The sequence below is a fragment of the Ixodes scapularis genome, unplaced genomic scaffold (genome assembly GCF_016920785.2).
Source record: "Ixodes scapularis isolate PalLabHiFi unplaced genomic scaffold, ASM1692078v2 ptg001624l_1__unscaffolded, whole genome shotgun sequence".
NCBI lineage: Eukaryota > Metazoa > Arthropoda > Arachnida > Ixodida > Ixodidae > Ixodes > Ixodes scapularis.
The window spans coordinates 38088-51222 of NW_024610179.1; the positions used below are offsets into that span (position 1 = coordinate 38088).

At 50.0% G+C, this 13135-nt stretch overlaps 1 protein-coding gene across 1 annotated transcript; it reads right to left on the reverse strand.

Moving 5' to 3' along the window:
* Positions 1–1199: 1199 nt before the first annotated feature.
* LOC8036543 (probable serine carboxypeptidase CPVL) lies at positions 1200–7517 on the reverse strand. Its single transcript, XM_040214700.3, has 4 exons — positions 7034–7517; positions 5995–6254; positions 3680–3856; positions 1200–1325 (listed from the first exon to the last, which is right to left on the reverse strand). The coding sequence occupies exons 1-4, from the start codon at positions 7263–7265 to the stop codon at positions 1218–1220; spliced, it is 777 nt and encodes a 258-aa protein (XP_040070634.2). The 5' UTR covers positions 7266–7517; the 3' UTR covers positions 1200–1217.
* Between the last annotated feature and the right edge of the window lie 5618 nt (positions 7518–13135).

A 13135-nucleotide genomic window follows, 5' to 3' on the forward strand; every position in this document is an offset into this window, starting at 1 on the left:
GCGAACTCGTTCTGAGCAAGCGGCTCTAAAGATTGCCCTCAAGTATGGCGTCCAGTGAATACCTAGGTGAATACCCCCTATAGTTGTCTGCCGCTGTTCAGCGCGAGCTTACGATGAACTTCCAGAACGCTTCCACAACTTGCACCCCACACCAAGATTCTAGTTCTTTTCAGAAGATAAGTGGGGGCTCGTTCTGAGCATGTGCTCAGAACACCGCGTTTTTGTTTTTTTTTTTTTGTTTTTTTGTTTTGCCCCAAGGAAAACGAAAAGGACTACGTACCAATATCAGTTTGTCATCGAAGGGCGAAGGTTCGGATTCGTGACCAGTCCACCATTTCAGCTAAGGGTAACGCGCGACATGCTTCCATTGCGCGTATGTTCGTTCGATGGGGGCATTCGCCCAAGTGCTTGCTCTCACTTTAGCTCTCACCAACCCGCTGTGGGTCTGCGCGAGCAGAGCACGAGCTGTCCCGTGCACTGCCGCCCGGCTGCCAACATCGCGAGCTGCCGCCTGCCACCAGTGAATTAGTTATGGGCGACGTCACGGGTGCGCCGAACGGGGACCGCCCGCGAGCCCCGGTTTCAGGGCATCGAGTGTTCATTTGTTTTTTTACACTTGTACAAAGTGTACCCTTCATACCCCCCCCCCCCTTTTTTTTTTCTCTCCTAAACTTTTTTTTCTTGTTTGGACCGTTTACGTTACATCTAGGCGGATGAGCGTTGGGTGATGCTTAGTAAAGTTTTGTAATGAAAAAAATAAAAATCTTTTTTTTTTTGTTTGGGGTTGTACACGCTGTACAGACGTACAACGATAGCCCGGCTATGGTGCAACGTAGTGATAGATATTGATAACCGCTTTAAGATTTTTCGAAATGCTACTCAGCTCTAACAAGTTGTTCGTCCCGTTTTGCACCCTTCGGACTGCGTACTGTTTTGACTATCTTTGTGCCCCGACTTTTCCCCGTGTGCAGTGGATGACGTGCTAGGCGACTAGAAGATAACGTCTGGATGTCAGTCTAATATCGCTTGCCCCTACCAACACCTTCATCACTCCCTTAGCCTTCGTACAATGCGATTTTTCGGTAGGCTTGTGGTCTGTGGCGTACCCACTATCTTCTTTCATGTCCATGATAGAAGACACACGCCCGTTGCAAATTATAAATTAAAAAGACCATCTCCTTTTTTTTAATGCCATTATGGTTTACCATAATTATGTATCAAAGAGCCTCCTGAATGGGAAGGTTCTTGATGAATTTGTTGACTAGCGTGAGCACCTCCTTGGGCTTGTCGAAAGGTACCATGTGGCCAGCGCCCCTTATCAGGACCTGCACAGAAGCAACGATGGACGATGTGTGAGCGACTGGAGTTTTACACATTGAAATATTTTACGTCCTCGAGAGAAATCAACTTGTCGATTGCCGCAACAACCTTAGGGTGCTGGCGAACATCCTGGAAACAGGGCGCTGGCAATCTTAGCAGCATCTTCGAGATATTTTTTACGAACAAGTTAATAAGCGCAGACACCGTAAGTACGGATGCAGTGGAGCACGAGACCACAACCTAGACCCCGTTGAGTGTTACTCATTCGCCGGTCACGCCTCCGCGATTACGAAGGTTACCAGCGTACGTTGCGTTCTTCTCAGCATTTCACATAAAGCATAATATCTCTAGGCTCGAGGAATATATCTCCAACTCAAAGGTATTGTCAGAGGCAATACTTATTCGATAGACGCTGAAAAAACCTCCCTTAAAGGTGTCTGAAGCGAACGAAAGGTCGTTTACACCCTTCTCCACAGCGGCACCCTTTCCAATAGCCTTTTTTTAAACCCTTCAGAGGATGTTCCATATGCAACAACACCCTATTTTAAGATCTAAAAAAAAAAAAAAAAGATAGTAGTGGAAAGAAGTGTGCTGAAAGGGCGTAGCCATATGTGTAAGCCTATGGAACACTTTGTTCAGTGTAAGAATATTAGTGTGTACATCAAGGCTGCACGTTTGACCACACGACAATGGGCTTGGGAATGAAATGCAATGGGTTCGTGCTTCTTCCGAGTTACTTTCTATTTACAAGATGATGACAGTGGCTTCAAAGCTTCATGTGTTCTTTGTTAGGTTTACCATCCCTTTAAGGCCCGTTCACACTCTTGCGACCGAGTACGACTGAGAGAGACGAGATGAGGGAACACACTGACATTGTGGCGCCATCTATGCGGTGACCCTAGAACTGCATTTCACAAAAGCGAAGGTTTTGCGGGATTTCCGAGGTCAAATGTGCGTAATACCCATATAAAGGCTCGTTTATAACATTGACAAAAGTTTTTCGAGCCAAAAAAGAAAGGATATTGCGCGAGAAATAAAAAAAAATATGCCGGACCGCCGAGTTTACACTGCTTCCCAATAGATGGCGCCAGTGTGTTCTCTGGTTTAAGAAGTTTTAAGGAACCCAGGTTTAAGAGGTCGCAAGCAGTCGCAAGAGTGTGAACGGGCCTTTAAAGGGATGGTAAACCTAACAACCATCCCTTTAAAGGGATGGTAAACCTAACATCTCTTTAAAGGTATGGTAAACCGAAATTTGGATTTCAGAAAACAATGCAGGAGCTGTAGGCGGGACGCTACAATCCCTGCAACACTACTAGTAAGGCGATATCTCGAATGGACGGCCGTATTTTTGGAAAAAGACGTCGAGATTGAACGAGGCCGACGAGGCGCGTGGTCAAGATATCTCGTTTCCTCCTCTCTTCGCTTCGCCCCCTCAAGGCGGCGAGGCGGAGAAGATGCAAGGGCGTTCTCTCCCCTTCTCGGAGAAATAAGACGTACAAACTAATTTGTCAAATGCGCCTATTAAAAAAAAAAAAAAAAAATACGGTCATCCGTTCGATATATTGTTGTATGCGTGATGTTTTGATGTTTGTAGCATCCCGTTGCACGCTTTTGCAGCCGTGCTTTGTGAAATCCAGATGTCGGTAAATTCGGATTTCACAAAATAAGCTCGCAGAAGTGTTCAACAGGACAGCATAAACCACGAAACATCACTCAAATAGCCATATCTCGAGTGGATTTCCGTATTTTTGGAAAATAAAGGAGCGAATGAGGGAGAATGTTGACGTCATCTCATCGCAGAAGAGTTGAGAGGGAGGAGTAATGGGTCTCGCTCCATTTCCTCCCCGCGCCCTCGGGGAGTCAAAGCGATAAGAGGAGGAAATGAGAATCGCGAGGTCACGCGTCTTTTCGGCCCTGTGCGAGCCCGCTTTTCTTTTACAAAAATACGTCAATTCGTTGGAGATAGCGCTTTATGAGTGACGTTTAGGGATTTGTAGCCTATCAATTCTGCGTTGTTTTCGGAAATTCGATTTTCGGTTCAGCATCACTTTAATATAGCGGAGCGATTTAGCGGAACTTTTCACGCTACATTTAGCTGGAAATTATACAATATGCTCTTAAACAGCTGTTTGGCGTCGTCTTCTAAACAAATTTAAACAATTGGATCAAACGTTCAGTCGCTGACTAAACGTTAAAGACTACCAAGGTCTTCGGCAAATCCCGTAACTTCCACGAAAAACAACCATATTTACGCGGGGATTCTACCTTAGCCCTCCAGCTGTCCCCTAAGTGTACTGATTCTTGACTGCGGTACGCACTACCACAATTTTCGGAGAACATACACATCAACTACACCGACCTCGGTGTAGTTGCGGACTTGTCTGAAGTAACCCCCGACGCGGGAGTGGTCGAGCATCCAGGGCGTCCTCTCCGTGGCCTTGTACTCCAGCTGGCCCTTCCAGTCCAGCCTGCTCATCAGGCGCTCCACTGAACTGAACGGGACCAGAAGGTCCTTCTGGCCTCCGAACACCAACACCTACAACACATATAGTGCACGGAACTGTACGCGTCCGTTGCTGCGTTCGAGGTACAGTCCGGCAATCCGGATACCACTTCGAAACATCCATCGAAGCCTCAGGATGGTTTCCCCTAAGAGACTTAGCTCCCTTAGAGCCCCGAGGAAGCTTTCTTAGCGAAACGTCGCCTGCAGTCCACTCAGAGGGTTCCTTTCGAGTTATTCTATACTCTGTCTTCATGCTTTGACTATACAGCAGAAGCTACAAGAGCGAGCTCAGCGGTTTCAGCTCCCCTGACGAGCACGAGCGGTCTAGCAGTTCATACGTCGTGCCTTCCTGGCGACATGCTCGCGCTTGTTTTTTTCGGTTTCGACTTGCACATGACGTAAAACAAACTTCACTCGTACTCACCTCAAAAACCGCAATAAAAAAAAAAAAAAAAAAAAATGTGTGGCTATTGCGGATACAGGTTTCGAACGCCAAAAGCATTGTTTCTTCCATGACAACCAAATATTGTAGGGACTACTTCGTGCGGCGGATAAACATTGCTCAAAACTTTCTTTCTTTTCTTTTCTTTTTTTTTTTTCTTGATGTGACAACGAGTCTTATACAGGTCCTTCCTTAGAAGCGCGTAGTGTGCCCAATGAGTCTTTCGTACCAGCCGGTATATCGGACTCTGCGCTTGGAGTTACATTGATAAAACTGTCCTTTTACTAGTACACAAAAGTGCGGGTTACACCGGCACCTTTAGCACGCGTATCCACAGATTGATCACTGACTGAACAGGCGTCCCAGCTGAATGCTGACGCTGTACTCGTGTCCAATCTGTGTCCTCTGGCCGCTTGCAGCTGGCGTCCCAGCACTATGCGGCTTTGTCGTCCTGGAGGTCAGGGGCGTCGGAAGTGTTTCAGAGATGAGGGGCGATGGGGAGTGGCGGTGGAGAGGGGGGCTGTACTGTAGAAATGCTGCCATTATAAAAAGAAAAAAAAATGTGTGGGCAGGGGGGCGATCTTTCCTGTTTTGACACCACTGGGTGTTGAATAGATTGAGTATATACACTACCACCCCTAGCTCCTGCAGCCCCTGTGCGCCACCCTCTCTGACCATAGCATGTTGTAGGTTAAAACAGGGCAAGCTCCTCCCACAAAAGTGATCTGCTCGACTTGATTGGTGGAGTTTCCTTCTCCACTCGCCTTCTCTCCAGCGTTCGTTCTGCTAAAGTGGAATATACGGAGGGCTCTGTGGAAGGAGCTTGTACAGCTTTTCTTAACCTTCTTTAAGGGCTACTCCGGCGATTCCTTCATGGTCCCCGATTTGCTGAAAATTTTTTAAACACAACAAAGAACATCGCTGATATAGTATCCGAAATATTAGGTAAAAAAAATGTGTATATATATATATATGCGAAGTTATTGAATTTACAGTTTTGATCCTCACTGTGCTTTTCAAACTGAAAGTCTACAGGCAACAATGAAAAAGTGACGCCAGTGAAAGGCATGGGCTCGTTCTTTGGACTGTATATTTTGTTCCCAGCTGATTACAGGTAGTTTCATGGTGTCGAATTAATGCTTTGGAAGCTCCGTCCAGTACCCGCGCACCAGCACGGAACAAATGCTTGGCATAGTCCATTTTTTAGACTGCTTGCTCGACTGGCAAGTCTGGCAAGCCTGGCTTCCACTGACGTCGCGGCACTGAAAAGTGCGAATATATATATGAATGTTGGTTTTTGCAACATTTGCGTTTGCCGACTCCGCAATAACTATTAGGAATTTCGCAAAGCTAAATAGCATACCGGGAAGGGTAATCACCGGGGATACAGAAAACATAGTTGGGGTACCTCAAGAAATCGCCGGAGGAAACCTTTAACGACACAGATACTCACTGCAGCTCGTGACAAGCAGAGCATGCCTTTCATGGGATGGTGAGGTGTTTTTATGTTTGCAGAGCTTGGGACACCACCTATAACTGCGGGAAACGGAACGATTGCAGTCACATGTGTATGTACGTGCCGAGCACAGGGATGTAAATGTTATGTTGGCACCTGCAGCAAACAGAACTACTACTGTTTCGGCGAGTGAAGAATGAAACAACACCGAATGCAAGCGTTGGAGACGCGCTCCGTAAACATCGAGGGTACACGTCGCCCACGAAGATTCACCTTGATGCCCTGGTCGAGCAGCTCCCCGAAGTTGCGCGCCTGCGATCTCATCATGTCCGAGTACATGTGCTTCTGGACCAGGGAATAATCGTCGGAGAAGGGTACGTCCCCGACGTGCAGAGCGGCGCGCACGTCGTGCCTCTCCAGGAACGATTGGTAGGCCGCCAGTTCGGGGGGATCCGTGCTCAGGTCGAGGTTGAATGCCTGCCTCAGCCCCGTCATGTTCTCGAACAGCGTCGCCGGCAGGCCCCAGCTGCCGTCTGCAAAGAGTCCCGATTTCGACGAGCTTGGAACACACACCGCGCGCGGTGGACCGAAATTCGCAAACAGGGACGTTTAAGAACCAAGATCAATATGGAAGACATTCCATACCTGAAATAAAATAAATACCCAACGTTTACCATACTCCGTTGCACCTTACGATGGACAGCAGTGGACGCAGCGAACCACCGAAGCCAATCCATTGCCGTGCATCACGTGACCTTCGGAAGATGCACAGCGACCCACAGGCGTTCACAGCGCTGGATTGACTATGCGTCCGCCGCGGATTGAAGGGAGCATACCGCTGATTTTAAATATATACAAACTTTAAAAACACACTACACATAAGCAAACGCCAATGTGGTGTTTGTAAGTTTCCCGCATGAGCTACAGGCACATGCGCTAGCGCAGAAGTCCCTTTTCTCAAAGAGCGAAGCGTCAGCTTGTGCGCTGTTCAGAAGCCAGCGCTACCGCCTTGTCGTAACGTCAGGAACATAACTGGATTGGATTGGAGCGTTGGCCATTCCCTTTGTAACGGTTGAGAAGAGGTCATACTGTGCTTCAGCCAAAGGAGCTACTTCTCCACCAGCTAACTGATGATGGTTAGGTTGGATTGTGCTGGCCATTCCCTTTGTGACGGGTGAACAAAGCCCACGCTCTGCTCCAGCCAAAGCAACTAGATCTCCACTAGCTCACTACTTCCATGCTTTGGGGCAACACCCCTCGGTTATGCGCGCTTATGGTGATGATGAAGATTATGAAGATGAGAACTTCGCACCAATGACGGTGTCCATGACCCGCTTCGCCTCGGTGAAGTTGTCCCGGTGGACGAGCTGGAGGACTGTCTGGAACTGCGCCCTCATGACCGACGCCTGTTTCTCGCTGACGAAGCCCGTCTGGTAGAGGAGTTCGCTGATGTCCACCTGCGTCTCGGGGTCCACGTACGGACTGCTCAGAATCAGGCCCTTCACCTTCGGCAGGGAGTGGTCGTACCGCAGGATATTCAGCATCCTGGCCAGCGGTGGAACGAACTTGCCTACACGCGATTGGTGCAGTCTCGTTTGGATATGCTGTGAACTTTCATTTGCATATACACACTATAGCAGCCGGCAAGCGGGAACGAGGCCAGCTTTGAAAAAAAGGGGAGGGTAAATGCTGCAATGCTGCGAAGTGTGCGTTTGGCAAGCTTTATCGTCCATCCGCAGAAAGTCGATTTAAGGACGATCGATCCAAGCCAAACCGGAATGCGCGTTGCGGGTCCCGACAACCGCGAAAAGTGCGGTAGCCGATGACGAAACGATGAATGCGCTTAGGCGTGGGCGGAGTATCGGGGGGTATCGTTATCGGAGTTATCGAAACGATCTTCTAAAACTCCCCAAATTTTACGATTCCCTTTGGATGGTTTGGAGAGCTGGCCATTTAACACGGTGAGGTCTGGGATTTCGAATTTGCAGTTGGAGCTCTCGAGCACCTTGGTGACATTTGGGCTTCGACTGCGTAGCTTTTAGCGCAGTGACTGCACCCATGTCCGCTACTTGGAATAAACAGGGACCTTTAGCAAACCGTTACCGTGTGTTCCGCGTATAGCACTACACCGGAGCATTTGAAGCATGCTTTTAAAGGGCAACTCCGCTCGGTTTCAGAAATTTTGAGATAGTGGGCGATATAAACGTGAAAAGTAGTTGGGTACGCGGAACACGCGAAACGGTTCGCTAAAAGTCCCCATTGTCTGTTAAGGTATGAACAAACTAAAACACTACTGGGACAAAAAAAATCTGTTTAGTGGTTGCGTTGAAAAAGTGAACAGAAAGTTATCCAGATAAGCAAGCCTCAAAAGGCTTGTTTACCTGGTAAACAAGCCTCATAATCACAAACCAGCAAATAACAAACAAATAAAAAAAAATGAAAGCCGTTTACAACTCCCTGTAACGCCGAATTTGAGCGCAGCTCTTGAGGAGGAGGAGGAAAGGGTACTGGGGGGATCAGTTGACCTCGGAAGGGGGGGTCACGTGACCTCGGGGGTCTCGTGACCTGGGAGATCACGTGACCTCGGGGGGAGGGGTCACGTGACCCCCCCCCCCCCCCCTAGGTCCTCCCGAAGGAACCCGAGGTCCTCCCGAGGTTCTTCCGAGGTCCTCCCGAAGAAACCCGAGGTGCTTCCGAAGGACCTCGGGTTCCTTCGGGAGGACCTCGGGAGGACCTCGGGTTCCTTCGGGAAAATTTACCCATAATGCACCGCGCGGTTACGCCGACGGCGACGGCGACGCCGCTCAAGCCGGAAACGGGCGCCTAAGAGCTGCGCTCTAAAAAATGTAATCTTCATTACAAATGGCTTATAGACATAGTCATCAAGACCATCGTTTTAGCTATGAGGGTAGCCTCGGCGAACGATCATCGCATCCAATATTGGCATTTCGCTAGTCAGGGGTTGTGGCCACCCAGCCTGAGTACGAAGTGTCGTGACCGAATCCATGTTCGAGTGTGATACTGAACGTGTAGACCGATACCCCTAAGTGAAAACAAGCGGTGCGGCGGCGCACATGCAAGCCAGATAAGCGCGTTGGTTAGCCAAGCTAGTACAACGCATAAGAAAGTTGTGGTGCTGAATCAATGTTTATATGTCCACTTTGATACGAGCGAGGGCTGTGTTCGACTGAAGCTCGGGTTCAATTAGTGAGAACAGGAAATCCCAACCTAACGCCGAGGTGCGGCACTATAGTGACCGATATCTGCCGCGCACAGGCCCTCAGTAGATGACGCATAAACATTAAGCCCTACGGCTTTCTAGCTATGGTCAGTGATAGGGTTAAGAACCCAGTAGATGCTCCGCCTCGAGCGCTCAGCTTACTGCTGTCTGTAATACTTCGTCGCAAGTGCAGTCAAGGCCCGGCGAAAGGTAACGACCGCGTGTTGGAGTTCGGAGCCTCTTACCACTCAGACGGAAAACGTCGAGTCATCGGGCTGTACATGCGTGCGTGTCGCGTGATTTTCTTCAGAAGAGAGCCGCAGCGCATGCTCAGGACGCATTCCACAGCCTAGCAGACAAAGATGGCGGCGCCATGGTTCCCACCCAGAGCAATACCACCTAGAAGACAGTTTGAGGAGGAGTTTTAAGGTTAAAGGTGCGTGCGCACCTTTAACCCCAAACGTCATCACTAGTGGATACACGCAGCACCGCCTATGCGGAGCGTAAGTTTGTCTGCTTCTTTTGCAGAGGTTGTGGTAACGTCAGAACGCGGACCTCTGATTGACTCTTGAAGAATAATGGGTAGACCTCAAAGCAAGCTGCCTTGAGGTATATACACACTGTCCTTCAATCAGGGCCAATCAGGGCTCGGAGTTCTGACGTCAACACAACCCATGCAAAAGAAGCAGACGAACTTGCGCTACGCATAGCTCATCTCGACTCTCTGAGGTCACGCCACCACGGTGGCGCTGCTGTCGGCACTGCGCATGTGCAGATGCCTCGGGCGAATCTGGTTTCTGCGCACGCACAATGTCCACACCCGGTGTGGGCAAACGCGGGGCTTGTTTGTATACGGTGCGTTGGAGAGTAGCTAGCTTCAGCATGGCCGCCAGCGCGTCTTGAAATGTCTTACGGCAAGCGGGATGCTATAGCACACGGCGGCGCCAAGACAGACGCGTCTGCCGCTTTGCGGCGTTCTCCTCGGGCTCCACCTAAAGCTCCACCGGGTTTGCCGCTTGGTGCGAGGATCCACTAACGATGACGTCATGCGGAAGGCCTTGTCTTCCAGGTGGTATGCGGAGCGCAAGTCCGTCTGCTTTTTGCACAGATGTTGCGATCATGTGAGAACGTCGAACTCTTATTGGATAATTAAAAAAAAAAAAAAACAGCGGGTAGACTATACCCACTATTATTTCAATCAAAACCAGTCGGAGCTCGGCGTCGTTCTGACGTCACCACAACTATGGTGCCTGGATCGCGTCTTCGACTGGTGTGTTTAGCGTCCTATCCCGCCCATACATCAAAAGTGGTCCCAGTGTGGCAACAAATGACGCGAGTGTCATGCTGTTGCCTGTAGCGATCCTGGCGGTTGGCCGTAGAAATGCTGGCGAAAAGCACGAGCGAACGCGAGTGTCGCTTTCGTCACGGCGTCCCTTTAGGCGTCCCAACTTCCGGCTGCTTCAGCTTCCCTGAACTGTCACAGTGGAAAGCGACCTGCAGCAGAACAGGCGTCTGCCACTTATACCACAACTGTTGGGGCGCCGCCAGGGTCGCAACAGGCGACAGCATGACACTTTTATGACGTCATCAGGCGGAAATCGAGGGACCGCTTTTTTGAACCCGGTAAACACACCAGTCGGAGACGCGTTCCAGGCACCATACCACAACTCCTGCGGAAGAAGCAGACGACTTGCTCTCCGCATTCCTTCTGCGAGCTATCGAATACGCGTCCGTGCCTGCGTAGCTCTCTCCGGCAATGTAGAAGTCGTTCGAGAGGTACTCCGGGAACAGGGCGAAGAACTGTCCCAGGAACTCGTAGAGGTCTCCGGCGGCGTCGGCCGCGCTCCTGGCAAAGCCCCGGTCGCCGCTCTCAGAGTGGCTGAACCCGGTGCCCACGGGCTGGTCCACGTACACCATGGACATTGAGTGCGCCCAGGTGAGCGGCCGGAAGACGGCCGAACTGTCGCCCGGGGAGAACTCGAGCGGGCCGTTCTCCACCAGGAGGCCGAGCAGGGACGAGACTCCAGGACCGCCTTGCAGCCAGAGTACCAGCGGTGCCGTCCCTCGCTTCTGCGCCTTCTGCAAATTAGAAACGAATGCGGGAAGAACGGTGTCGTTCACGATCTCTTCCTTGCGCTCGCTCTTCTCCTCGTGCATGTTTTCTCCCACGCGTCGTTCGAACTTTCAGATACTCTTTTTGTTCGTTTTCAAGCGGTAGCAATTTACATGGAAACTGCACGGACCTCGCTTGTTCGTGTTGATTTTGGTCACACCGTAAAGAGGACATGCAAGAGTATGAAGTTTTCGTAGACCGCGTTTTCCCCTCCGCTAAGCCCTCCGCAACGAAGAAGCCGCTACTGCGCCTGCGCGGCGATGGCTTTAACTGTTGAGTTCCGGGTATCGTAGCTGGTTGCGGAGAGGGTTGCGGGACAGCGGAAACGATATACGAAAACTCCCTAGTGTCAGCAACAGAGCGCAGCTGTTGCTGCCACTGTTGCTGGTTTGCGTGGTAGCGCGCGCGAGCGTGCGCCGCGAGGAGTGTGTGTATGTGTGTGTGTTAGAGGGCTTGGGGGGGGGGGGGGGGGGGGTAAGCGGTGCGGGTGCGCTCAATCCCCCCCCCCCCCCCCCCCTTCCCCGATCCGCTGCGTAGGAACGGGGTTAGGTACAGCGTATTTTATTAGAATAATCTCGTAGGTGCGGGAACATTGCACGGTCCGATTTTGTGCGTGGTGGCGTTTGTCAGAAACTGACGCAATGCCCCTTAGGAAGAGTACGGGGACGAAGAGAAGTCCTTCACATATTTGTTACTCCTTCGCCACGTATCACATTGCATATCATTTCGATAGCAAGTGCTGCTCGTTAAAATACTCATTAAGATGCAATAGCACCTTCAGTTTACTTGATGGCATGCCTAATTCCATGCTATTGTTGTGAAGTAGAAATGTGGGCACATACACTGTCGCCGAGATTTTGAGAGTGAAGAAAATAAACCAGGAGGCTTGTTACAGCGTGCAGCCCGAGCACGCTGAAATAGGTGTGTGTGTGTGATCATTTAGGCGAGGGCTGGCGTGTGCTCGAGTCGCTCAGGGGAGATATAGCGCGTTCACGTTCGGACTTCCATTTACGCGGTTAAAGCACTCTGCGACTGTCGCTTTCCCACAGTCCACATGTCTCGCACAGGAAGAGCCCCTAACGGAGCAAACTAACCCGTCGAAGGAGTCTGAACGATTCGAAATTATGTGTCAGATATTCAAACACTCCAGTTACAGATGACTCGAAATTCCGAAGTTTAACCAGATATACTATTACCTTACGCGAGTCAGTATTCGAGGTCTCAAACATTAGCACACCCGTATCATGGGAAAGCGGAGATGTATAAGCAGTTTTGGTTTTGAGAAAACAAAGTTTACTAATGGCCCATATTTCTACTGAACATTGGAGGTGTACTACACAACGCGACACTGTTTACACGAACACCACTTCAGTGTTTTCTCGCATTTGAATTCGAAAGGGTACTGGCGGGCAGCAAAGTTTACCACTACAGTCCTTCAATACTCAGAGAAAAACGGAGAAAACGCGATGGCTTGATAGCGCTAAAGGCCCGTTCACACTCTTGCGACCGAGTACGACTGAGAGAGACGAGATCTCTTACAACTTCTTAAATGTTTCTAGAATGAGGGAACACACTGACATTGTGGCGCCATCTATGCGGTGACCCTAGAACTGCATTTCACAAAAGCGAAGGTTTTGCGGGATTTCCGAGGTCAAATGTGCGTAATACCCATTGAAAGGCTCGTTTATAACATTGACAAAAGTTTTTCGAGCCAAAAAAGAAAGGATATTGCGCGAGAAATAAAAAAAAAATATGCCGGACCGCCGAGTTTACACTGCTTCCCAATAGATGGCGCCAGTGTGTTCTCTGGTTTAAGAAGTTTTAAGGAACCCAGGTTTAAGAGGTCGCAAGCAGTCGCAAGAGTGTGAACGGGCCTTTACAGTGATGCGGCTTGTACCTCACTGTACAACCCCTAGAGACATGGTCATTTGGGGAGGCGCTCACTTGATCGAATGACGTTTTAGCGAACGCCCACGTTTCACAGAATGACACTTTAGCGAATAGTCAGACGCCGCGAAGCGGCGTTTTCGGGTGGGCCAAATGGGTTCACATTTTTGTAATGAGCCGCCGCAGACTGTCGC